The 27,541-nt window shown below is 50.1% G+C and overlaps 2 protein-coding genes across 2 annotated transcripts in view; one reads left to right on the top strand and one right to left on the bottom strand.

Moving 5' to 3' along the window:
- The first annotated feature begins 13,437 nt into the window (after positions 1–13,437).
- The window catches only part of LOC140393656 (acidic mammalian chitinase-like), a 268,331-nt gene continuing 254,227 nt past the window's right edge, over positions 13,438–27,541 (top strand). The window contains exon 1 of the mRNA XM_072479938.1: positions 13,438–13,818. The gene's annotated coding sequence lies outside the window, so the exon portion shown is untranslated. The remainder of the gene's footprint in view (positions 13,819–27,541) is intronic.
- The window catches only part of LOC140394552 (chitinase-3-like protein 1), a 193,114-nt gene continuing 190,479 nt past the window's right edge, over positions 24,907–27,541 (bottom strand). The window contains exon 12 of the mRNA XM_072481910.1: positions 24,907–25,912. Coding sequence (XP_072338011.1) covers positions 25,893–25,912 — 20 coding nt within the window. The 3' untranslated portion in view covers positions 24,907–25,892. The remainder of the gene's footprint in view (positions 25,913–27,541) is intronic.

Genomic DNA, 27,541 nt, shown 5'->3' with positions numbered 1-27,541 from the left:
CTCAGGCAACTTTAAATGCTTAACCACCGCCATAATTACCTCATCTTTTCGCATTTTGTCAGGTAACGTTAACTGCAATGTTTTTGCCAAATCTAACAGTCTGCTTTTAGACTCTGTCCGTAAGGTACTGCGTGTGACCGTCTCCAGCCCCAAAAACATCAGAGCCTCTGAAAGAGCCATTGTCCACAACACACTCCCTACTTCACCTAGAATACCACACCTGAAAAACATCCACAATATGCTCACCCCTCACTGTCTTTAAGTTCACGAAGCCAATCCAATAGGAACTCTTAGGAATATAGAAAGTCAGAGAGATCTGGGCGTACAGGTCTACAGATTTTTGAAAGTGGCAACACAAGTGGACAAGGTAGTCAAGAAAGCATATGGACTGCTTGTCTTCATTGGACGGGGCATCGAGTATGAAAACTGGTAAGTCATGCTACAGTTGTATAAAAACTTGGAAAGTGTTATGGCCGGATTTAGAGAACCACAAAGTGTATCATGGAGTTCACCTGACCCACAACTTTTAATAGATTGTGGTATGGGGAGCACACGCCCACTCTACAGGTGTGGTACAGCAGAAATAGAAAAGTATTTTTTAAAGCAAAACAATGTTTATTCGATGACTCAAGTTAACCTTTTTAAAACATACAGTGAACATCTTAGCAACCATCAATTCAAATACAACCCCCAAACAATACAACACTAAGTAATCCTTTAAGCTTTCCTTTTAACATCCATACAAATTAAAAACAAAACCTTTAATAGAAGCACATCAGGTTAAAGTCACTGCTGAAAATATTTATAATTCTGAATTCACCAAATGATCAAGAGATAATCTTTTCATGGCAGAGAGAACAGCAGTACAGCTGCTTTGGCGGACTTCAGAGAACTAGGAGGGGGCATGAGAAGTGTTTGGCGGGTAGGATCAAGGAAAACCCCAAGGCTTTTTACACTTATGTGAGGAATAAAAGAATGACCAAGGTGAAGTTAGGGCCGGTCAAGGGAACGTGTGCATGGAGTCTGATGATATAGGAGAGGCCCTAAATAAATACTTTTCTTCAGTGTTCACAAAGGAGAGGGGCCATGTTGTTGAGGAGGATAGTATGATACAGGCTGGTAGGCTGGAGGATGTAGATATTCAGAAGGAAGATGTGTTAGGAATTTTGAGAAGCCTGAGGATAGATAAGTCCCCTGAGCCTAATGGGATATATCCTAGGATTCTTTGGGAGGCGAGGGATGAGATTGCAGAGCCTTTGGCTTTAATCTTTATGTCCTCACCGTCTACAGGAATAGTACCAGTAGACTGGAGAGAGGCGAATGTTGTCCCCTTGTTCAAGAAAGGGAATAGGTATAACCCTGGGAATTATAGGCCGGTTAGTCTCACTTCGGTCACAGGTAAGTTATTGGAATGGGTCCTGAGGGATAGGATTTATGATCATTTGGAAAGATACAGCTTAATCCAGGATAGTCAGCACGGATTTGTGAGGGGTAAGTCTTGCCTCACAAGTTTGATTGAATTCTTTGAGGAGGTAACTAAGTACATAGATGAAGATAGAGCAGTTGATGTCATGTACATGGATTTTAGTAAGGCGTTTGATAAGGTGCCCATAGTGGAGTACAGGCCAGGCACTGTGAGGTGCAGTGCCGAGTGAAGTATGACAGCGCCACCACTGCTGGGGGTGTGTGGCTACAGGGTGAGGAGGTTATAGAGGTAGTTTGCATTATAAATGGGGACCTTAATATTTACAATAGAAACTGCCGTCACAAACATGACAGCAGGAAGTGAGATTTTGCATTTGGGAAGTACATTTGCGCACAGGATTTGCTGAAATACTATACATCACTTCAAGAGCATGCAGTTCAAGCTGAGTTGGGCCACATGTAATAATTTACCAGCATTATCAATATAAAGCGCAGACTTCAATGCATTGATCAAAGGGTAAGTTCCTTTATTGCAATTCATTCCAGTGTAATCATCCAGATCCAGAGCCCAGACCATGGCACCGCCAAAGTTGTTCTGCATCAGCCACTCAGCCTACAGATAAAGATATCTTACAATTAAATTCTAAAGTGTTGAATAAAATTAGCAATTTATAAAATAATTAGATCTATCCTCCTCAATTAATATAATTCTAGTCTCCCAGCCAGCAGACAGGAAGAATTATATATGCAGGCATATTATATATACAGGTGTAATATATATGCACGTGTATTATATATGCAAGTGTATTATATATACAGGTGTATTATATATGTAGGTGTATTTCTATGCATGTGTATCATATATGCAGGTGCATTATATATGCAGGTGTACTATAGATACAGGTGTATTATATATGCAGATGCATTTATATGCAGGTGTATTATATATACAAGCGTATTATATATGCAGGTGTATAATATACTGGTGTATTATATATGAAGGTGTATTATGTATGCAGGTGTATTATATAGGCAGCTGTATTCTACTTGCAGGACTATTAATATGCAGGAGCATTATATGTGCATGTGCATTATGTATGCAGGTGTATTATATATACAGGTGTATTGTATGTGCAGGTGTATTTATATGCAGGTGTATTATATATATCGGTGCATAATATATACAGGTGTATTATATACACAGGTGTATTATATATGCAGGTGTATTATATGTACAGGTTTACTTTATATGCAGGTGTATTATATATACAGGTGTAATATATATGCAGGTGTATTATATATACAGGTGTATTATATATGCAGGTGTATTATATACACAGGTGTATTATATATGCAGGTGTATTATATGTACAGGTTTACTTTATATGCAGGTGTATTATATATACAGGTGTAATATATATGCAGGTGTATTATATATGCAGGTGTATTATATACACAGGTGTATTATATATGTAGGTATATTTACATGCAGGTGTATTATATACACACAGGTGTATTATATATGCAGGTGTATTATATACACAGGTGTATTATATATGCAGGTATATTTACATGCAGGTGTATTATATACACACAGGTGTATTATATATACAGGCATATTATATATGCAGGTTTATTATATATGCAGGTGTATTATATACACAGGTGTATTATATATGCAGGTATATTTACATGCAGGTGTATTATATACACACAGGTGTATTATATATACAGGCGTATTATATATGCAGGTTTATTATATATGCAGGTGTATTATATATGCAGGTGTATTATATACACAGGTGTATCATATATGCAGGTATATTTACATGCAGGTGTATTATATACACACAGGTGTATTATATATACAGGCGTATTATATATGCAGGTTTATTATATATGCAGGTGTATAATATACAGGTGTATTATATAGGCAGCTGTATTCTACAGGCAGGGGTATTAAATATGCAGGTGCAATATATATGCATGTGTGTTATATATGCAGGTGTATTATATATACAGGTGTATTGTATGTGCAGGTGTATTTATATGCAGGTGTATTAAGATCAAAGCCAAAGCCTCAGCAATCTCCTCCCTAGCTTCCCAGAGAATCCTAGGATAAATCCAATCCGGCCCAGGGTACTTATCTATTTTCACACTTTCCAGAATTGCTAACACCTCCTCCTTATGAACCTCAAGCCCTTCTAGTCTAGTAGCCTGAATCTCAGTATTCTCCTCAACAACATTGTCTTTTTCCTGTGTGAATACTGCCGAAAAATATTCATTTAGCACCTCTCCTATCTCCTTGGACTCCAAGCACAACTTCCCGCTACTGTCCTTGACTGGCCCTACTCTTACCCTAGTCATTTGTTTATTCCTGACATATCTACAGAAAGCTTTAGGGTTATCCTTGATCCTACCTGCCAAAGACTTCTCATGTCCCCTTCTGGCTCTTCTTAGCTCTCTCTTTAGGTCTTTCCTAGCTAACTTGTAACTCTCGAACGCCCTAACTGAACCTTCATGTCTCATCTTTACATAAGCCTCCTTCTTCCTCTTGACAAGTGTTTCGACTGCTTTAGTAAACCACGATTCCCTTGCTCGACCACTTCCTCCCTGCCTGACATGTACATAGTTATAAAGGACACGCAGTAGCTGTTCCTTGAACAAGCTCCACATTTCCATTGTGCCCATCCCCTGCAGTTTTCCTCTCCTTTCGATGCATCCTAAGTCTTGCCTCATTGCATCATAATTGCCTTTCCCCCAGATATAACTCTGACCCTGCGGTATATACCTATCCCTTTCCATCACTAAAGTAAACGTAATCGAATTGTGGTCACTATCACCAAAGTGCTCACCCACCTCCAAATCTAACACCTGTCCTGGTTCATTACCCAGTACCAAATCCAATATGGTCTCACCATTCGTTGGCCTATCTACATATTGTGTCAGGAAACCCTCCTGCACACATTGGACAAAAATGGACCCATCTAAAGTACTTGAACTATAGTGTTTCCAGTCAATATTTGGAAAGTTAAAGTCCCCCACAACAACTACCCTGTTGCTTTCGCTTCTATCCAGAATCATCTTTGCAATCCTTTCCTCTACATCTCTGGAACTTTTCGGAGGCCTATAGAAAACCCCTAACAAGGTGACCTCTCCTTTCCTGTTTTTAACCTCAGCCCATACTACCTCAGTAGACAAGTCCTCATCAAACGTCCTTTCTGCAACCGTAATACTGTCCTTGACTAACAATGCCACTCCTCCCCCTCTTTTACCACCTTCCCTGATCTTACTGAAATATCTAAACCCCGGCACCTGCAACAACCATTCCTGTCCCTGCTCTATCCATGTCTCCGAAATGGCCACAACATCGAAGTCCCAGGTACCAACCCATGCCGCAAGTTCACCCACCTTATTCCGGATGCTCCTGGCATTGACGAAGACACACTTTAACCCACCTTCCTGCCTGCCAGTACACTCCTGCAACTTTGAAACCTTACTCATGACCTCACTACTCTCAACCTCCTGTATACTGGAGCTACAATTCAGGTTCCCAAGCCCCTGCTGAACTAGTTTAAACCCTCCCGAAGAGCATTAGCAAATTTCCCCCCCAGGATATTGGTACCCCTCTGGTCCAGGTATAGATCATCCCGTTTGTAGAGGTCCCACTGACCCCCGAATGAGCCCCAATTATCCAGAAATCTGAAACCCTCCCTCCTGCACCATCCCTGTAGCCACGGGTTCAACTCCTCTCTCCCTATTCCGCGTCTCGCTAGAACGTGGCACGGGTAACAACCCAGAGATAATAACTCTGTTTGTCCTAGATCTCAGTTTCCACCCTAGCTCCCTGAATTCCTGCCTTACATCCCTATCCCTTTTCCTACCTATGTCGTTGGTACCTATGGGCTGACATGTGTTTGGCATTGATTGTTTGCACTCTGACCAACCTTCCAACTCTCTGCCCTGCCAATCATTGGCAGCTTTATCAAAGCCTTTCCATCATTTAAGTTTGATTTTTTTTCACCCACTCCTGTTACTACTTCTGGTTTCTGTAGTTTATGAGCTTTTGTAAGAGTCTTTGGGTGCGAAGTGGCATTAGCGACTGGACAACCTTCAGGGAGTGTGTTTTTCCACTCGAGAATTACCCTGTGCTTTTCTGTGCTGGATCTAGTCAATCTTTTGATGATCCCGCTAAAAATTTTCATGGTTGTCTCAGCATTTCCATCTCAGTGATAATCCTGTGGAGATGATGTGTATTGTTGAATTTCCCCATTAATTATGAAGAGTCTGAATTCTTAATTCGTGAACTGAGGGCCATTGTCCCTCATCACAATTTCTGGAATGCGATCACAAATTAAGTGTATTCTACAGTCAGGCATTCTACAGTCTCACTGGTGGTTCATGACACCAGCTGGTGTAACTCTCAGTAGTGCCAATAGCATTGACCTGTTAGGAGAAAATAATTTCCATTCAGAGTAACGGTTAACTCCAAGGTCTATCTGGGATATTTTGAATCAAGTGCAGCTCTATAGTTTGCTTAGCTTGCTGTTCATTACAAGCATTGCACTGGCTGATACGGTCCTTGATCTCATTGCTTCTGGGGTTTCTCCATGTCCTTTTTCGGTGGCATCATATTTCAGGGTGCGTTCATCATTAACATTGTGATACATCAGCATCGCCATAGTCAGCACTAGTTGTTTGATGGGAGTGAAAGCTCCTTCTTGTTCGGTACTCAATTACAACTGACCTTTTGCAGTGAGTTTACATAGAGGTTCATACTTTTGATAACAAATTGGGCAAGATGCTTCTTCGGCTGTTCCCGAATCTTACAAATCATTGCACTGCGATCAGCTCTTGTTGGTTGCTGCATCTCTGCTGTAGCTCTTCACCCTATCCCGATCAGGGCAAAGTCATTTCATTGTCAGTATATGACCAATATATTTGGCTTCAATCATCTTCACTTACATTTTATTTTGCTTAGCTTCAGGTTCATCTGACAAGCTCTCTCTCTCTCTCGAGCAGTTTCACTCGATCCTCTGGAAGGTCATTGACAATCTCATATTGACTACAGTGATACTCTTCTGAGGGAGTAGGAATGCTGAGCCCTTGCACAATCATCTGTGCTTTCCAAATGACATTGATTCCATCGCCTGAAAACTGCTGCTTTTATCCAACTTCACATGCCAGTATCTATTCTTCTCATCTGGGATACTACAGACCTTTCAATTGGTAACGTGTGGCAAAATGTCTCCAATGATTGGCACGGCAGAGCGAGATCTCTTCCAAGATTTATTGCGGTCATTTGGATCTATGCATGCTGTCAGCTTTCCTGAATCTTTCACTGCTTTCATGCTGCTATTCCAGTCTGCTGGAGATGTTAATTTCCTGATTCGGTCCATATTTTCAGGTTTCTCCATCTTGTCTTTCAGGCTGGACTTGAGGGTGGCTGGAATACTCCTCAGAAGGTGTTGGGTTGGCCTCCCAGTCTCACCTACTTCACGATGAAATTGACCAGGAAGATAGCGAAGATTTATGAACACATCTTTTGAAATCTTTCAGTAAAACACAGCAGATCTCTTCTGGAATCTGGAGGGTCATCAGTCCAAGCTTTTGCCCTGCATTGGCTGGACATGTGTGGATGTTACGTCATGTTTACTGCCTGGAACGGCAAATTGTCTTTCTTCTCATTGCATTGGGCCTCAGTTTAGTTTGTCTTCTTGGGGTGAGCATTACTTTATTATATAGCCTCAACTTTATCATTGATGGCTACATTTTGGAATGACCACCTTCAGCATATTAACACAGGTCTGTGAATCTTATATTGCTCTATTTAGTGTTAGAAAAACAAAGGTAGTTTTAAGGGATTTATATTTGTATTGGTAAACATTAGAAATACGGTATTGTTTTAAGTGTGTTTAATGTATTGTTTCTGTGCCTGGATGAGTAAACCTATAGATCGATTTTGATTTGATTAAAAAAAATTTAGATTACCCAATTCATTTTTTCCAATTAAGGGGCAATTTAGCGTGGCCAATCCACCTACCCTGTACATCTTTGGGTTGTGGGGGTGAAACCCACGCAGACACGGGGAGAATGTGCAAACTCCACACGGACAGTGACCCAGAGCGAGGATCGAACCTGGGACCTCGGCGCCGTGAGACAGCAGTGCTAACCCACTGCGCCACTGCGCCACCGTGCTGCCCTTTGATTTGATTTATTATTGTCACGTATTAGTATACAGTGAAAAGTGTTGTTTCTTGCATGCTGTACAAACAATGCATACCGTAAATAGGGAAGGAAGGAGAGACTGCAGAATATAATGTTACAGTTATAGCAAGGTGTAGAGAAAAGATCAACTTAATACGAGGCAGGTCCATTCAAAAGTCTGATGGCAATAGGGAAGAAGCTGTTCTTGAGCCGGTTGGTAGTGACCTCAAACTTTGGTATCTTTTTCCTGACGGAAGAAGGTGGAAGAGAGAATGTCCGGCGTGTGTGGGGTCCTTAATTATGCGGGCTGCCTTTCCGAGGCAGCGGGAATTATAGACAGAGTCGATGGATGGGAGGCTGGTTTGCGTGATGGACTGGGCTACAGTCACAACCTTTTGTAGTTTCCTGCGGTCTTGGGCACAGCAAGCAGTGATACAACCAGAAAGATTGCTTTCTATGGTGCATCTGTAGAAGTTGGTGAGAGTCGTAGCTGACATGCCAAATTTCCTCAGTCTTCTGAGAAAGTAGAGTCGTTGGTGGGCTTTCTTAACTATAGTGTTGGCATGGGGGGACCAGGACAGGCTGTTGGTGATCTGTACACCTAAAAATTTGAAGCTCTCAACCCTTTTTACTTCGTTCCCATTGATGTAGACAGGGGCATGTTCTCCACTACGCTTCCTGAAGTCGATGACAATCTCCTTCGGTTTGTTGACATTGAGGGAGAGATTATTGTCGTCGCACCAGTTCACCAGATTCTCTATCTCATTCCTATACTCTGTCTCGTCATTGTTTGAAATCCGACCCACTACGGTGATGTCATCAGCAAATTTGAAAACCGAGTTGGAGGGGAATTTGGCCACAGTCATAGGTGTATAAGGAGTATAGTAGGGGGCTGAGGACACAACCTTGTGGGGCACCGGTGTTGAGGATGATCGTGGAGGATCGTGTAGATTCATTCTGATCAAAGGGTTTGCATGTGTGGGGGTTGGTTAAGTTCCAACTTTGTTTCTATTGTGCTTAGAGAGGGTGTGGTGTGAAGAATAAATAAAAGGCATATATGCATGCGGAGGTTGTTTAGCAACTGGGGCCTTGTAAAGCCAATAAGATTTAAAATTTTAGTTTAGCATTCTTGTGGGTGCATGTGTCGTGTGTCAGGTGAGTGTTTTGCCCAGCATCCCAATCAAACTGCGAGGCCTGGACACTTTGCCTGAATCCTGGAGGTGTTAGCACCACAGAGGCAGCAGCCAACAGTCAGACACTCGAGAGCTGGGCTTCAGCATATCCCCGCGACCAGAGGGTGAGTGTGTGGATCTCCGGGGAGGGTACTTGTGCTCCATCTCCATAATGTTCCAGGCAGGGGTCTGGGGTCTACGAGCTCCTGCTGTGGCTGGGGGGTGAGTGTGCAGAGTGACGTTCTCAAGCACACCTGGCCCGGTGGGTGGCACTCTGAGGTAAGGTGGGACATGTAAGGATGGGGGAGGTCCAGGAGATATGAGGGTCCCGGGGTGGAAGACCTAATTAATTGTCAGTCTCTCTCCTTCGCCAATTCCTTACGGTTACCACAATGGATGGGAGTCCTCACGGTATCCAAGGGGATAGACACCGGAGAAGGCAGCAGCAACATCGACGCGGGCTGGAGGTAGTAGCCCATGTGCAAGGGGCTGCCGCCCACTCTGCAGACACTGCTGCCCTTCAGGCCAGGGAGAGAGCCCGAGGGGGATGCCACCAACAGTCCATGGTGCACAGGCCAGCTCTATTTATACAGCTGCAACTACTAGTGATTGCCTCCCCCCCCCATCCCCCTCACTGGGGGAGCTCATACTCCCCAAGAGACATGGGATAACCAATGGACCCCAGCCAATAGGATTCAGGAGGTTATAACGGCCAAGATGCCCAGGTCCAGAGTATCCTGTCTCACCTCCAGGGCCTCCAGAGGCCTAGCCAGGTCGGCATCCTGAATCGTGGAGCAGGTCTGCATGGTGCCAGCCTCCTGTGCTGGCTGAGAGTGAGTTTGGAGGGAGTGTTTAAAAGCAGCTCCCCGTTGTTAGCAGGCAGCTGCTAGACACGAGTCTGCTGAACTCGCTGTACCAGCAAGAAGCTCATGGGGGACATTGTTTGCCAGTAAATTGCGTGAAATAGGGTCCACGATGTCGCCGGCTCGGCTGTCGGGAAAGACCCAGAAAGTCATGCCCGATATGACACATTTTCATGTTTAATAAATGTCTTTTTTATTGTTGTTAAAGTACATTAGCAGTCCTGTGGCTCTGTTCCTCGATGTTTTGTACGGCCTTTTGAGACGGCGTTCCATTGTGGAATCTTTCTGTCCAGTTATATCATCAACAGGGATTGTAACACTTGAAACAGTGGACGGTCTCTTTAGTAGCTTTTCATTCAGTTTTTATTTCCATATACAAGTGACTTTGATTGTCCACCTGCTCAGGGTGGGAAGAAAATTCTCAAAATACTTTTCCAGTTGTTCTTCATTTCATCTGTTGCCAAATAGGCTATTGTGAAATATTAAAGAGATTTAAATTAATCAGAAACCCTGACAGTTTGTAACGTTCAACCTTGGCCGGGAGCCAGGGGCGGCACAGTGACACAGTGGTTAGCACTGCTGCCTCACCGCTCCAGGGACCCGGGTTCAATTCCAGCTTCGGGTGACTGTTTGCACGTTCTCCCTGTGTCTGCGTGAGTTTCCTCCGGTTTCCTCCCACAGTCCAAAGATGTGTGGGTTAGGTGGATTGGCCGCGATAAATTGCCCCTTAGTGTCCCAAGGTTCGGTGGGGTTACAGGGATAGGGTGGGGGAGTGGGCCTGGGTAGGGTGCTCTCTCAGGGGATCGGTGCAGATTTAATGGGCTGAATGGTCTCATTCTGCACTACAGGGATTCAATGTTTCTATAAGTGGGCTCTTCCACCCATTCGAACAGCATCGTCAATTTTGAGACGAACATTTGCGCTTTGCTTTGATGTTTCATTTATTTAGCTTTTCTCCTCTCTCCAATGCCAGTGATTTTGTGTAATATCTGCAGCTTAAGTTCCAAATAGCAAGTAACAATCGTTTCTGGTATGTGATTTTGGGAGAGGAGCCGTGGCTGGTGGGGGAGGGGTGGGGAGATATTGTCTGCCCCTTTCGAAGCTGCTGACAATTAATTGGATAATTTTCCACATTTTTGAAACATTCACCTTTGAGCCATGAATTTGCGCAACTTTGTGAACAAGTTGTTCTCCCAAGCTCAAATAAAAGAGAAATTAGGCCCCACAAAACATTCCAGCCAGCTGATCTTTACGGGTTTGTTGTGTGTTTCAGTGGCGGAAGCTCGGAGATATTTAAGTATTGGTGAGATACCTGTGACCCATCCAGACGGCAGAGTTAAAGCAGTTTCTCGATATTCTGCAGCTGTGTCACTAACTATTCCCTCTGCTTCATAATATTTACACACAAGACACAGAAGGAAAGATCAGTTGATAACAATGTGATTGACACTCAAATTGCAGACACGCACCAAAGAACTTAAGCAGTCTGAAGGGAACTTCTGCAGGAGCCTTATCTAAACTTGAGTAACAAATGTAATCTCATCAGACCAACAACTGATATTTTACATCCGTTAACATAAATGTGCTACCTTTTAAGCAGAGTACGAAGTCTTACAGCACCAGGTTAAAGTCCAACAGGTTTGTTTCGATGTCACTAGCTTTCGGAGCGCTGCTCCTTCCTCAGGTGAATGTCATTTTAAGCAGAGGGCAGATTTGAGTCCTGCCTTAGTCGTCATTGTAACAGAGTAATTGTTTGACCTTATGTTACTTTGTCAATGATCTGGCTTCACAATCTTAGTCGAGAATAAAGAGGTGTGAATGTCACATTAGCAAAATCAATCATACTCACAGTATTTAGTTGTCAATTAATAGATTTAAGATTGATGTTACCAAGTCTGAGTCCCTGCAGTGTGGCCGGTCTTGTTCGAATCTGCTGTGCTTTCTCCTGGTGGCTCTGCTCTGCACACTTGCCCCTGGGTCAGCCCAAACCACTGTCTCCAATTTGTCTTGTTTCAAGCAATCGCTGTCTACCACGAGAACTGCCCAGAGGAGGTGTAACCTTCCACCAACCGAATGTCGAATCACCCAAATATAAATTGTTAACAGTTAACGAGATTAAGGCCATCTAAGTTCATCTAACGAGTGAGAGGTTACTCACACATCCTGATTGAGGCTTCAGTCTGTCTCGCTTCAGCCAATCATTATCTTGCCCCATTGCCACCCTCTCTTGTCTTACGCCATAATTTATTTTGCCATTTACTCACTCCTGCTTTCCCCCCGAGCACAGACATTACCTTTTCTTCTTACCGCCGCTCCCCCCCCTCCCAATTTTCTCTGCCTCTGTACTGTTGATTAAATCTCTAACCTTGACTGTGTTTATTCACACCCACTTCCCGGAAGGGCTCGATTGCATCTTCCCAGTTTTTTCATCTCCATTTACCATAGAATTTACCATAGAATTTACAGTGCAGAAGGAGGCCATTCGGCCCATCGAGTCTGCACCGGCTCTTGGAAAGAGCACCCTACCCAAAGTCAACACCTCCACCCAACACTAAGGGCAATTTTGGACATTAAGGGCAATTTATCATGGCCAATCCACCTAACCTGCACATCTTTGGACTGTGGGAGGAAACCGGAGCACCCAGAGGAAATCCACGCAGACACGGGGAGAACGTGCAGACTCCGCACAGACAGTGACCCAAGCCGGGAATCGAACCTGGGACCCTGGAGCTGTGAAGCAATTGTGCTATCCACAATGCTACCGTGCTGCCCATTGCTAGTGTTCAGATGATGCAACCTTCCATTCTAGCACTTCCGATATTTCTGTCTTTGTCCCCAACTGACGGTTCTGCCACATCATGGTTGGCAGGGTCCTTAACACTGCCCACTCAATTTCACACACTGTGGGCTGGATTCTCCGATTCTGCGGCTATGTCTGCAGGATCTGTCTGGTCTTATGACCAAAAAGTCAGCACCACTCCTGCACGGATGTTCTGCCCGGTGGTGGCTGGCAGCCGCGCCGCGTAAAGCCCCCGGCTTTACCTGCCGATGTGGACGCATAATGGACGGGTCCATGGCTGTACAACATTGCGCCAGCCGCGTGTGCAGATCCGGCTTGCCAGATAGTGCCCCCCTGTAATCAGCCTCGCCACCCCCGGACTACACCCCACCAGTCCCACCAGCCCCCACCGAAGCCCCCCTTCCAGCGGAACGTCCCTCCCCCCTCCCCCCCCATTCTGCCGGCGCTGGACACAGTCCGCAGCCGCCACGCAAGGTCCCCGAAAAGTGAGAGGACATGCGACCCACGCCATCGGGGAATCGGCCGGCCCGGGCTGTGTGGAGTGCGGAGTCGGCGACCTATCAACATTCCAGCCGGGGGCACCTCCCTCACTGCACGGGGAGTCGTCCTTGACGGGAAGAGGAAATGTGCCAGCCCGATATCCATCAAACCTGTGGTTTGTTTCTTCCGGCCCCGCTTCACGGTCTGGACGGCACGTTCCATCCAATCATTTCAACGCCGGATTATAAGGCGCAGTGCCATTCGCCTTCATGGGGGCGGCAAATTCCACGCAAGAGCCATTGGACTGTCCTGGCAGTCACCAATGTAGTGAGAAAAGACAGCGCCAATTCCATCCAGCAATATGTCACATGTCAGACGAAGGGGTTCCACCGCGTGAAAATGAGGGAGGGGTTTGGATGAAGCTAACGTCCGTTTCCCAAATTTCCTGATCAGTGTCCCAAACCCGGGGATAGGGGTGGAGGTGCCAGGATTGTTACCGGATTCTGGAGAAAACAACCATAATAATTTATCAGGCCCAAGAAGGAGCGAAGCTCTGTTACATCTGGGGGTGTGAGGCCATCGTTATTGCCTGCACTTTATCGGCAACTGCATGTAGGCCATCCCACTCCACCCGGGAGTCTAAACGTACAACCTCCTTCGCATTGAAGACACACTTCGCTTTACGCAGACGGACGTCATATTCTGAAAACGGCTGAAAACTGCCCAAGGTTTTTTAGGTGTTTGTCTCCATCGGCCCCGTAATTAACACATTGTCGAGAGAGACAGCAACGTGCGGGAGCCCTCGCATTATATACCCTCCATGACTCGCTGGAACACAGCTCAAGCTGAAGAGACGGCGAATGGAAGTCGGGTAAACTCATTTAAGCCCTCGAGGGTGTTGATCATGATGTATTTTCTCGAGTTCTCGTCCAGTTTGAGATGCAAATAAGCATTGCTCATTTTTAACTTTGTGAGCTGCCTGCCAGTGTGGGGAATAGATCTTTGATGTGAGGGAGTGAGCAGCGGGCCAAACGAGAAGCCGTATTTACGGTTCATTTGTAATCGCCGCAGAGGCAGAGTGTTCAGTCTGAATTCATCACCGGGACCAATGGCGCCGCCCAATCGGTTAATTGATCCCGAGGTTTTCTAACCACTGGAGCTCCGCCCTCAATCGCAGAGGGGACTGATCGAGCCCGAAAGGACCTGCGGATCCACATGGACTTTCCCTACGCCCACTTTTATCTTCGCAGAGCCAGGACCAAAAAGGTCGGGGAATTCCTGAAACACCAGGGGCGGGATCTTCCCGGCGGGGCGGTGGGTTCCGGCGTAATGGAGTGGCGGGAACCACTCCGGTGTCAGGCCGCCCCAAAGGTGCGGGCCAGGCCACCGTGGGGGCATCCCCCGGGGCCAGATCGCCCTGCGTCACCCCCAGGACCCCGGAGCCTGCCCGCGCCACCTCGTCCCGCCATTCAAAAGGAGGTTTAATCCACGCTGGCGGGCGAGGGTTGACAGCGGCGGGTCTTCGGCCCATTGCGGGCTGGAGAATCGCCGGGGGTGGGCCCGCCTACCAGCGCAATTCCCGCCGGCCGGCGCGACGCGATTCCCGCCCCCGCTGAATCTCTGGTGGCGGAGAATTCTGGACATGGCAGGGGCGGGATTCACGTCGGCCCCCGGCGATTCTCCGACCCGGTGGGGGGTCGGAGAATCGTGCCCCAGATGTAAACCGTCTATCCAACTTGAGGATATGTTGCCAGTCAAGCTGCAAGTGGTGCAGCCAATCCCAACCCAGCAGGTTGGGATCACTGCCCAGCACCACGATAAGGGGAAGACCCAAAGACTGACGCCTGTAAACCACCGGGGTGATTGTGGAGCCCACAATCGATAAAGGCTCAATATCAGTGTCGCAGTGTCGCAGTGTCGCAGTGCGCAGTGTCGCAGTGTCGCAGTGTCGCAGTGCTCAGTGTCGCAGTGCCGCAGTGTCGCAGTGTCGCAGTGCGCAGTGTCGCAGTGCGCAGTGTCGCAGTGTCGCAGTGTCGCAGTGTCGCAGTGCGCAGTGTCGCAGTGCGCAGTGTCGCAGTGTTGCAGTGTCTCAGTGCCGCATTGTCGCAGTGCCGCAGTGTCTCAGTGTCGCAGTGCCGCAGTGTCGCAGTGTCTCAGTGTCGCAGTGCCGCAGTGTCGCAGTGTCGCAGTGCCGCAGTGTCTCAGTGTCGCAGTGCCGCAGTGCCGCAGTGTCGCAGTGCCGCAGTGCCGCAGTGTCGCAGTGTCGCAGTGCCGCAGTGTCTCAGTGTCGCAGTGTCTCAGTGCCGCAGTGTCTCAGTGTCGCAGTGCCGCAGTGTCGCAGTGTCTCAGTGCCGCAGTGTCACAGTGCCGCAGTGTCTCAGTGTCGCAGAGCCGCAGTGCGCAATGCCACAGTGTCGCAGTGTCGCAGTGTCGCAGTGCTCAGTGTCGCAGTGCCGCAGTGTCGCAGTGTCGCAGTGCGCAGTGTCGCAGTGCGCAGTGTCGCAGTGTCGCAGTGCGCAGTGTCGCAGTGCGCAGTGTCGCAGTGTTCCAGTGTCTCAGTGCCGCATTGTCGCAGTGCCGCAGTGCCGCAGTGCCGCAGTGTCGCAGTGCCGCAGTGTCTCAGTGCCGCAGTGCCGCAGTGCGCAGTGCCGCAGTGCCGCAGTGTCTCAGTGTCGCAGTGTCTCAGTGTCGCAGTGTCTCAGTGTCGCAGTGCCGCAGTGTCGCAGTGTCGCAGTGCCGCAGTGTCGCAGTGTCGCAGTGCCGCAGTGTCGCAGTGTCGCAGTGTCGCAGTGTCGCAGTGCCGCAGTGCCGCAGTGTCGCAGTGTCGCAGTGCCGCAGTGTCGCAGTGTCGCAGTGCCGCAGTGCCGCAGTGTCGCAGTGTCGCAGTGCCGCAGTGCCGCAGTGTCGCAGTGTCGCAGTGCCGCAGTGTCGCAGTGCCGCAGTGTCTCAGTGTTGCAGTGCCGCAGTGCCGCAGTGTCTCAGTGCCGCAGTGTCTCAGTGTCGCAGTGCCGCAGTGCCGCAGTGCGCAGTGTCTCAGTGCCGCAGTGTCTCAGTGTCGCAGTGCCGCAGTGCCGCAGTGTCTCAGTGTCTCAGTGTCTCAGTGCCGCAGTGTCTCAGTGCCGCAGTGCGCAGTGCCGCAGTGTCTCAGTGCCGCAGTGTCTCAGTGCCGCAGTGCCGCAGTGTCTCAGTGTCGCAGTGCCGCAGTGCGCAGTGCCGCAGTGTCTCAGTGTCGCAGTGTCGCAGTGCCGCAGTGCGCAGTGTCTCAGTGTCGCAGTGTCGCAGTGCCGCAGTGTCTCAGTGTCGCAGTGTCACAGTGCCGCAGTGTCTCAGTGTCTCAGTGCCGCAGTGTCTCAGTGCCGCAGTGCCGCAGTGTCTCAGTGTCGCAGTGCCGCAGTGCCGCAGTGCGCAGTGCCGCAGTGTCACAGTGCCGCAGTGTCTCAGTGCCGCAGTGTCTCAGTGCCGCAGTGCCGCAGTGTCTCAGTGTCGCAGTGTCGCAGTGTCTCAGTGCGCAGTGCCGCAGTGCCGCAGTGCGCAGTGCCGCAGTGTCACAGTGCCGCAGTGTCTCAGTGCCGCAGTGCCGCAGTGCCGCAGTGCGCAGTGTCTCAGTGTCGCAGTGTCGCAGTGTCTCAGTGCGCAGTGCCGCAGTGTCTCAGTGTCGCAGTGTCTCAGTGCGCAGTGCCGCAGTGCGCAGTGCCGCAGTGCGCAGTGCCGCAGTGTCTCAGTGTCGCAGTGTCTCAGTGCCGCAGTGCCGCAGTGTCTCAGTGCGCAGTGCCGCAGTGCCGCAGTGTCTCAGTGTCGCAGTGCCGCAGTGTCTCAGTGTCGCAGTGTCACAGTGCCGCAGTGTCTCAGTGTCGCAGTGCCGCAGTGTCTCAGTGTCGCAGTGCCGCAGTGTCTCAGTGTCGCAGTGTCGCAGTGCCGCAGTGTCTCAGTGTCGCAGTGCCGCAGTGCCGCAGTGTCTCAGTGTCGCAGTGTCGCAGTGCCGCAGTGTCTCAGTGTCGCAGTGCCGCAGTGCCGCAGTGTCGCAGTGTCGCAGTGCCGCAGTGTCTCAGTGTCGCAGTGTCGCAGTGCCGCAGTGTCTCAGTGTCGCAGTGCCGCAGTGTCTCAGTGCCGCAGTGTCGCAGTGCCGCAGTGTCACAGTGCCGCAGTGTCTCAGTGTCGCAGTGTCGCAGTGCCGCAGTGTCTCAGTGTCGCAGTGTCGCAGTGCCGCAGTGTCTCAGTGTCGCAGTGTCGCAGTGCCGCAGTGTCTCAGTGTCGCAGTGCCGCAGTGTCTCAGTGTCGCAGTGCCGCAGTGTCTCAGTGTCGCAGTGTCGCAGTGCCGCAGTGTCTCAGTGTCGCAGTGCCGCAGTGCCGCAGTGTCTCAGTGCCGCAGTGTCGCAGTGCCGCAGTGTCACAGTGCCGCAGTGTCTCAGTGCCGCAGTGCGCAGTGTCTCAGTGCCGCAGTGTCTCAGTGCCGCAGTGTCGCAGTGTCGCAGTGTCTCAGTGTCGCAGTGTCGCAGTGACGCAGTGCCGCAGTGTCTCAGTGCCGCAGTGCGCAGTGCCGCAGTGTCGCAGTGCCGCAGTGCGCAGTGCCGCAGTGTCTCAGTGCCGCAGTGTCACAGTGCCGCAGTGTCTCAGTGTCTCAGTGTCGCAGTGCCGCAGTGCGCAGTGCCGCAGTGTCTCAGTGTCTCAGTGCCGCAGTGTCTCAGTGCCGCAGTGTCACAGTGCCGCAGTGCCGCAGTGTCGCAGTGTCGCAGTGCCGCAGTGTCTCAGTGCCGCAGTGTCTCAGTGCCGCAGTGCCGCAGTGTCTCAGTGCCGCAGTGTCGCAGTGCCGCAGTGTCGCAGTGTCGCAGTGCCGCAGTGTCTCAGTGCAGCAGTGTCTCAGTGTCTCAGTGCCGCAGTGTCGCAGTGTCGCAGTGCCGCAGTGTCTCAGTGCCGCAGTGCGCAGTGCCGCAGTGTCTCAGTGCCGCAGTGTCGCAGTGCCGCAGTGTCGCAGTGTCGCAGTGCCGCAGTGTCTCAGTGCCGCAGTGTCTCAGTGTCTCAGTGCCGCAGTGTCGCAGTGCCGCAGTGTCGCAGTGCCGCAGTGCGCAGTGCCGCAGTGCGCAGTGCCGCAGTGTCTCAGTGCCGCAGTGTCGCAGTGTCGCAGTGTCTCAGTGTCGCAGTGTCGCAGTGCCGCAGTGCGCAGTGCCGCAGTGTCTCAGTGCCGCAGTGTCACAGTGCCGCAGTGTCTCAGTGTCTCAGTGCCGCAGTGCCGCAGTGTCTCAGTGCCGCAGTGCGCAGTGCCGCAGTGTCGCAGTGCCGCAGTGCGCAGTGCCGCAGTGTCTCAGTGCCGCAGTGTCACAGTGCCGCAGTGTCTCAGTGTCTCAGTGCCGCAGTGCCGCAGTGTCTCAGTGTCGCAGTGCCGCAGTGCGCAGTGCCGCAGTGTCTCAGTGCGCAGTGCCGCAGTGTCTCAGTGCCGCAGTGTCACAGTGCCGCAGTGCCGCAGTGTCGCAGTGTCGCAGTGCCGCAGTGTCTCAGTGCCGCAGTGTCTCAGTGCCGCAGTGTCTCAGTGCCGCAGTGCCGCAGTGTCTCAGTGCCGCAGTGTCGCAGTGCCGCAGTGTCGCAGTGCCGCAGTGTCTCAGTGCCGCAGTGTCTCAGTGTCTCAGTGCCGCAGTGTCGCAGTGTCGCAGTGCCGCAGTGTCTCAGTGCCGCAGTGCGCAGTGCCGCAGTGTCTCAGTGCCGCAGTGTCTCAGTGTCGCAGTGCCGCAGTGTCTCAGTGTCTCAGTGCCGCAGTGTCGCAGTGTCGCAGTGCCGCAGTGTCGCAGTGCCGCAGTGCGCAGTGCCGCAGTGTCTCAGTGCCGCAGTGTCGCAGTGTCGCAGTGCCGCAGTGCGCAGTGCCGCAGTGTCTCAGTGCCGCAGTGTCACAGTGCCGCAGTGTCTCAGTGTCTCAGTGTCGCAGTGCCGCAGTGTCTCAGTGTCTCAGTGCCGCAGTGCCGCAGTGTCTCAGTGTCGCAGTGCCGCAGTGTGCAGTGCCGCAGTGTCTCAGTGCGCAGTGCCGCAGTGTCTCAGTGCCGCAGTGTCACAGTGCCGCAGTGCCGCAGTGTCTCAGTGTCGCAGTGTCGCAGTGTCTCAGTGCCGCAGTGTCACAGTGCCGCAGTGTCTCAGTGTCACAGTGCCGCAGTGCCGCAGTGTCTCAGTGTCGCAGTGTCGCAGTGCGCAGTGCCGCAGTGCCGCAGTGTCTCAGTGCCGCAGTGTCACAGTGCCGCAGTGCCGCAGTGTCTCAGTGTCTCAGTGCCGCAGTGTCACAGTGCTGCAGTGCCGCAGTGTCTCAGTGTCGCAGTGCCGCAGTGTCTCAGTGTCGCAGTGCCGCAGTGTCTCAGTGTCGCAGTGCGCAGTGCCGCAGTGTCTCAGTGCCGCAGTGTCGCAGTGCCGCAGTGTCTCAGTGCCGCAGTGTCTCAGTGTCGCAGTGCGCAGTGCCGCAGTGTCTCAGTGCCGCAGTGTCACAGTGCCGCAGTGTCTCAGTGTCTCAGTGCCGCAGTGTCTCAGTGTCGCAGTGCCGCAGTGTCTCAGTGTCTCAGTGCCGCAGTGTCTCAGTGCCGCAGTGTCTCAGTGTCGCAGTGCCGCAGTGCCGCAGTGTCTCAGTGTCTCAGTGCCGCAGTGTCACAGTGTCGCAGTGTCTCAGTGTCTCAGTGCCGCAGTGTCTCAGTGCGCAGTGCCGCAGTGTCTCAGTGCCGCAGTGTCACAGTGCCGCAGTGCCGCAGTGTCTCAGTGCCGCAGTGCGCAGTGCCGCAGTGTCTCAGTGTCGCAGTGCCGCAGTGTCGCAGTGCGCAGTGCCGCAGTGTCTCAGTGCCGCAGTGTCGCAGTGCCGCAGTGTCTCAGTGCCGCAGTGTCTCAGTGTCGCAGTGCCGCAGTGCCGCAGTGTCTCAGTGCCGCAGTGTCTCAATGTCTCAGTGCCGCAGTGTCTCAGTGTCGCAGTGCCGCAGTGCCGCAGTGTCTCAGTGTCTCAGTGCCGCAGTGTCACAGTGTCGCAGTGCGCAGTGCCGCAGTGTCTCAGTGCCGCAGTGTCACAGTGCCGCAGTGTCTCAGTGTCTCAGTGCCGCAGTGTCTCAGTGCCGCAGTGCCGCAGTGTCTCAGTGCCGCAGTGCGCAGTGCCGCAGTGTCTCAGTGTCGCAGTGCCGCAGTGTCGCAGTGCGCAGTGCGCAGTGCCGCAGTGTCTCAGTGCCGCAGTGTCGCCGTGCCGCAGTGTCTCAGTGCCGCAGAGTCTCAGTGTCGCAGTGCCGCAGTGCCGCAGTGTCTCAGTGCCGCAGTGCCGCAGTGCGCAGTGTCGCAGTGCCGCAGTGTCTCAGTGCCGCAGTGTCTCAGTGTCTCAGTGCCGCAGTGTCTCAGTGTCGCAGTGCCGCAGTGTATCAGTGCCGCAGTGCGCAGTGCCGCAGTGTCTCAGTGCTGCAGTGCGCAGTGCCGCAGTGTCTCAGTGCCGCAGTGTCACAGTGCCGCAGTGCCGCAGTGTCTCAGTGCTGCAGTGCGCAGTGCCGCAGTGTCTCAGTGCTGCAGTGCGCAGTGCCGCAGTGTCTCAGTGTCGCAGTGCCGCAGTGTCGCAGTGCGCAGTGCCGCAGTGTCTCAGTGTCGCAGTGCCGCAGTGCCGCAGTGTCGCAGTGTCTCAGTGCTGCAGTGCGCAGTGCCGCAGTGTCTCAGTGTCGCAGTGCCGCAGTGTCGCAGTGCGCAGTGCCGCAGTGTCTCAGTGTCGCAGTGCCGCAGTGTCTCAGTGTCGCAGTGCCGCAGTGCCGCAGTGTCTCAGTGTCGCAGTGTCACAGTGCCGCAGTGTCTCAGTGTCGCAGTGTCACAGTGCCGCAGTGTCGCAGTGTCGCAGTGTCGCAGTGTCGCAGTGCGCAGTGTCGCAGTGCGCAGTGCCGCAGTGCGCAGTGCCGCAGTGTCTCAGTGCCGCAGTGTCACAGTGCCGCAGTGTCTCAGTGTCGCAGTGCCGCAGTGTCGCAGTGTCGCAGTGCCGCAGTGTCGCAGTGTCGCAGTGCCGCAGTGCGCAGTGTCGCAGTGTCGCAGTGCCGCAGTGTCGCAGTGTCGCAGTGCCGCAGTGTCGCAGTGTCGCAGTGTCGCAGTGCCGCAGTGCGCAGTGCCGCAGTGTCTCAGTGCCGCAGTGTCGCAGTGCCGCAGTGTCGCAGTGTCGCAGTGCCGCAGTGGTCTGTTCAATGTCTGCACCAAAATGTCCAGGAAAGAAGCAGCTAATTATCCCTATACATGCGTGTGATTCCATCGATAATAGTTACTGTTCAGAGCGGCAATCCACTCAAACTCTTCATTGGACAACACAACTATTACTGGCTGGTCCAGTGTTCTAGATAGAAGTCTCCAGAGTTAAGGAACATTGGAACCAGGAGGGTTCTGCTGTGAGGTGGCTGTGCTTAAGATGCTAGTGACCCCTGTGTTCAATAGAAAGTCTGCAACCTGGAGGAGATTTGAAGGCAAAATCTTGCCGGAAGTGAGTGGCTGTCCCGAGGTAGCTCAACCCTGATATAAATCTTGGAGACAGAACTTGCGTCAAGTGTTTAATCTTCCAATTTCTGATCAGTACCCAACTTTGTGATTTTGGGGTTGAAATTGAATCATAGAAATCACTACAATGCAGAAGGAGGCCATTCGGCCCATCGGGTTTATACTGACTCTCTGAAAGAGCACCCTACCTAAGCTCCCCCCCCCCCCCTTTAAGCAGGAGACTCAGGTTTTAAGCAGCCTGCGTGTCCGGACACTGTGGTCCCAGGTTTTTTTATTGAGAGAGGAAGCCAGACTCCTCCCACCAAGTGAATTTATAGAACATAGACCAATACAGCGCAGTACAGGCCCTTCGGCCCACGATGTTGCACCGAAATAAAAGCCATCTAACCTACACTATGCCATTATCATCCATATGTTTATCCAATAAACGTTTAAATGCCCTCAATGTTGGCGAGTTCACTACTGTGTCCGGTAGGGCATTCCACGGCCTCACTACTCTTTGCGTAAAGAACCTACCTCTGACCTCTGTCCTATATCTATTACCCCTCAGTTTAAAGTTATGTCCCCTCGTGCCAGCCATTTCCATCCGCGGGAGAAGGCTCTCACTGTCCACCCTATCCAACCCCCTGATCATTTTGTATGCCTCTATTAAGTCTCCTCTTAATCTTCTTCTCTCCAACGAAAACAACCTCAAGTCCATCAGCCTTTCCTCATAAGATTTTCCCTCCATACCAGGCAACATCCTGGTAAATCTCCTCTGCACCCGCTCCAAAGCCTCCACGTCCTTCCTATAATGCGGTGACCAGAACTGTACGCAATACTCCAAATGCGGCCGTACCAGAGTTCTGTACAGCTGCAACATGACCTCCCGACTCCGGAACTCAATCCCTCTACCAATAAAGGCCAACACTCCATAGGCCTTCTTCACAACCCTATCAACCTGGGTGGCAACTTTCAGGGATCTATGTACATGGACACCTAGATCCCTCTGCTCATCCACACTTTCAAGAACTTTACCATTAGCCAAATATTCCGCATTCCTGTTATTCCTTCCAAAGTGAATCACCTCACACTTCTCTACATTAAACTCCATTTGCCACCTCTCAGCCCAGCTCTGCAGCTTATCTATATCCCTCTGTAACCTGCTACATCCTTCCACACTATCGACAACACCACCGACTTTAGTATCGTCTGCAAATTTACTCACCCACCCTTCTGCGCCTTCCTCTAGGTCATTGATAAAAATGACAAACAGCAACGGCCCCAGAACAGATCCTTGTGGTACTCCACTTGTGACTGTACTCCATTCTGAACATTTCCCATCAACCACCACCCTCTGTCTTCTTTCAGCTAGCCAATTTCTGATCCACATCTCTAAATCACCCTCAATCCCCAGCCTCCGTATTTTCTGCAATAGCCTACCGTGGGGAACCTTACCAAACGCTTTGCTGACTCTCACAGTCGGATCAATTGGTTAGCTGGTGGCCGGTGGCCAGGGATAGTGTTCCACCTGACAATGGTCAAGGATAGTGTTCTACCTGACAATGGTCAGGGATTGTGTTCTACCTGACAATGGTCAGGGATAGTGGTCTACCTGACAATGGTCAGGGATAGTGGTCTACCTGACAATGGTCAGGGATTGTGTTCTACCTGACAATGGTCAGGGATAGTGTTCTAACTGACAATGGTCAGGGATAGTGGTCTACCTGACAATGGTCAGGGATAGTGTTCTACCTGACAATGGCCAGAGATAGTGTTCTACTTGACAATGGTCAGGGATAGTGTTCTACCTGACAATGGTCATACACAATATTCAACCGGATTCATACAAAATACAAAAATATTCCACACTCCCCAACCCCTCCCACCCCCAATCCAGTAAGCATCTTGGGTGTTTTAAATAAAATCTCATTTCACCTGTGTCATGACTTTCGGTCAAGTGGGGCTGAATTGACTCTCTGGAAACACACAGACACACCCCAAGCTGCTTTCTCAAACCTGGCTTTCTCCCTACAAGCACTCACAGCAAACCAGAACTTCTCAAGTTGCTGTCTCAAACTGGCTTCCTACTTTAAAACTGCTCACAGCAAAACAGCCAGGCACTTTTTAAATTGCAAAACCCCACTGCAAAATCAAACTGTAAAATGGCTGAACTGGGCTGAGCTCCACCCACTCTGTGACATTACTGTTTTCTTAAAGGTACATTGCTTAAACATCCATGTCTTAAAAGTACTCTCACATGACAGTGTGGAGTTTGCACATTCTCCCCGTGTTTGCGTGGGTTTCGCCCCCACAACCCAAAAGATGTGCAGGGTAGGTGGATTGGCCACGCTAAATTGCCCCTTAATTGGAAAAAATGAACTGGGTACTCTAAATTTATTTTAAAATGTTGTTTATTTTATTGCATGCCTGGGGCACTGTGAGTGATGTTACACATTGCGACACGAACACTGCATCGGGCCATGTGCAGGAAGTGCTCCCCCTAGTGTTGCTCTCACATAAACCAAGATGTCTCTGGGACACAGAAATGTAGCTGCAACCAGTTCAGCTTTGGTATAGTTTTAACAATTTTAATCCTGGGTGAAAGGTTAGGACCAGCTGGGAGTCTGCTGCGGACAGGGTGGGGTTCCTGGAAATTGGGTGCCATGGTGGGGTCCGCGTTGGGCAGCTCGCTTGCCCTTGCGCTATTTGAGGCTTTCGATGGCTCCTTATGTGCCACCTCCCCACCGCCCACACCACCAGTTCACCCGATAGTCTGGGTGGAGGATGATTTCCTGAACGAGACTCCCGCCCTCCCCCGTGCCCAATGGAGGCACACCAACTCAGAATTACGTACCCAGTGTGTTCCCTCTCCTCCCTCCCGATCCCAGCTTCTCATCCCCTTCTCATCTTTCGGGGGCTTGACAGACTCTTGCTGAAACCCCCACTCACCTTCACCTCCGCCTCCAGTGAGGGGCTTAGCGGTGCCTGCTGTCCCTGGCGGTGCCGTTGATTTGAAGTTTCAGTGGCTGGCAGCTCTGGGAGGCTGGACGTCCTCCCAGGTCGATATCGGATTCTTGATCTGAGTCAACAAATGAGCCAAAAGCTCTCAAAGCATCCCATCGCTTAAAAGTCAGAGGATTGGCAGCCATGTGGAGGAAAGCTTGCCCCTGACCTTCACCCGACGGAATGTTGGGCCATCATCTTCACATAAAATTCCACTCCCTAATTCCACAATTAAAAAATGAGGCCAATCATTTGTATTGTGAAATTTTTAATTGTTTGGGACACTGATATTAGGTGTAGTGATTTGGGAAGGAGTCGAGGTGGGAGGTTTGCATTTCATTTCCAGGCTGGTGTCCAGTAAAGTGATTTTATTAAAGTTCCTTCCTCCGGGTAGGATATAGGCCCAGGCGACAGAGTATTGTGTCTGTGTATTTACCAACCCCCAACAGCTGGAAATTTCTGTGTGTGTGCAAATAAATAGGAGACACAAATCCTAAATAAAAGAGCAAAAATGTTCAATCCAAGATCGTTTTACTGAGATTCTAATTCTATAATTGGTTTTGCCAAATAGTATCTTTGCGGAAAATAAGACAGCTTTACTGAATCAAGCAAGACCATTGTTCAGACTGTCCAGATGCTGATTCTAGAACCCATGTTGTGCCAAACTAAAATCACAAAGTTATCATTCTCCCACACCATTGCACTCGTTTCCATTAACACCATCTAACTCTTCGCCTTTGTGTCATTCTGACCTACTTATCTTTTAATTGTGAATCACATTTTCTTGTAATGAGTCATTCATTATGCCAACTAGTTTATTAAGTTTAAAATTTATCTGTGCTTCGTTCCAAAGCAATCATACATTGTTCGTGAATTGTGTTTGAACCACAGAAGGGACAGCACTGAAGGGAGCCATTCAGCCCATCTTTCCCACGCTGACCCTTTCTGCCAACACAATGACAAATTAGCTCGCTATCAAATTCACAACGCCAGAGACCCGAGTTCAATTCCAGCCTTGGGTGGAGTTTGCACGTTCTCCCCGTGTCTGCGTGGGTTTCCTCCGGGTGCTCCGGTTTCCTCCCACAGTCCAGAGATGTGCAGGTTAGGTGCATTGGCCATGCTAAATTGCCCCTCGTGTCAGAAAGGTTAGGTGGGGTTAGTGGGGTATGGGGATAGGGTGGGGACCTGACTCTTTCAGAGGGTCGGTGCAGACTCGATGGGCCGAATGGCCTCCTTCTGCACTATAGGAATTCTATGACAATTTTCAATCTAATATTTGCTATCTAAATCTATTATTACTGTTGCATTAATTAACCGTGGCAACAATGACAATTATCATCATAGAGCAATTTACCAGCACAAATCATAATGTTGGTTTCTGCACAGCCAGACTCGTAAAACTTATGAAGGTCACTTGGGAAAGGATAAAATCCATTAGCTTGTCAGAGGACCAATATCCCATTTCAACTTCCTTTGGTGATGTTGCAAATGACAATGCCATCAGCCTGATTGCTCACATTCTGTAAAACAAAATGTAAAAAGTATTTTCATGACTTGGATTTCATTATCTTGAGAAGGATTTTCATTGCCTTGTGTGGCCCATTTGCCTCACAAATAATCACATTTAAACAACAGAACAAATGGGAAAATGTATGAAAATACAAATTTAAACTCATATCAAGAAGTTCTGCTTCACTAAAAAAGACACCGTGCCTTGAACTTAAGAAGCACGCACAGAGATAGAAAAGGATATTAAACAGGAGTGGGCGGAAAATCGGGGAGGTGATTGAAGCCGTGGGGAATGCAGAAGGGTTTGAGGAGACCCTATAGGGGGGTCGGTATGTAGAAAGATTTAGAAACAGAAATTCAGAATGTCCGGCCAAGACAGTTAAGGACTCTGGTGTGGCGGGTGGAGTGGAGAATGGATAAAACAGCAGCACGGTAGCATTGTGGATAGCACAACTGCTTCACAGCTCCAGGGTCCCAGGTTCGATTCCGGCTTGGGTCACTGTCTGTGCAGAGTCTGCACATCCTCCCCGTGTGTGCATGGGTTTCCTCCGGGTGCTCCGGTTTCCTCCCACAGTCCAAAGATGTGCGGGTTAGGTGGATTGGCCATGATAAATTGCCCTTAGTGTCCAAAATTGCCCTTGGTATTGGGTGGGGTGACTGGGTTATGGGGTTAGGGTGGAGGTGTTGACCTTGGGCAGGGTGCTGTTTCCAAGAGCCGGTGCAGACTTGATGGGCTGAATGGCCTCCTTCAGCACTGTAAATTCTATGTAAATTCTATGACTAGACCTGGGAGCTACAATATGACCGTTGGTACATAGGCCACCAGAAGGTTGCAGAGGAAGAATAATTAAAGCCATGTAGGGTGATAAAATGCAGTTTGACAACTTTGATTTTGCATTTGGCCAATCAACACTGCCTCCCAACCCAAGATAACATAAACTATTTTGTGTAAGTTAAAATGTTTACATACTTTGGGAGCTTGATGCTTCCATTATTGGTATAACACATAAATATGCTGTCATGGTCAGAATGGATGTGCACTCTTACTGCCCACAATCAGTGTGTTTGGATGGAAAAAGATGGATTTTCCTCCCCTTAGAGCGTTTATTCCAATCAAGTAATTAACTGGTCTCAGGAGGGGGCTCAGGTCGGATCAGGAGGGAGGTAAGAATCAGGCCAGGAGGTGGGGTAAGCTGGCCGTGGTGCGGTAGGTCCACTGGGGGTTTGTGTGTGAGGAAACATCCTGGGCGATGTTGGGTCTCGGTGTTTAAACAGTTGCTTTGGAGTTAGAAGGTTTTTTTTTCCTTTTAGCAATTTCCCTTTTCCCTTTAACACTTTCAGAGTAACTATCTCCCGGCAGAACCATCCAAAGTTAGCGATTTAAATCACTTTTGTCAGATGGTCCCCAGCCCAATGCAATTCTCCAGAGGAAATTAGCACACCTGGGCAATTGCCAGAAAACCCCTTATGTGGCAACATCCTTGAGGGATTCCCCAGTGCTTCATTGGGGTACCCCATAATCGACACTGGGGAACCAGGAAGTTATGGGCCATGTGTCACTCCCAATCCTCGGGTTCTCACTCATCGTCATCCCAATAGAACAATAGAGACTTCCGCGCACTCCCACAGTGGGTCAAGGT

Source organism: Scyliorhinus torazame, chromosome 17, assembly GCF_047496885.1.
Source record: "Scyliorhinus torazame isolate Kashiwa2021f chromosome 17, sScyTor2.1, whole genome shotgun sequence".
Classification (NCBI taxonomy): Eukaryota; Metazoa; Chordata; class Chondrichthyes; order Carcharhiniformes; family Scyliorhinidae; genus Scyliorhinus; species Scyliorhinus torazame.
Note: the sequence above shows the minus strand (reverse complement) of the source record. Positions and strands in the feature narration are given on the sequence as shown.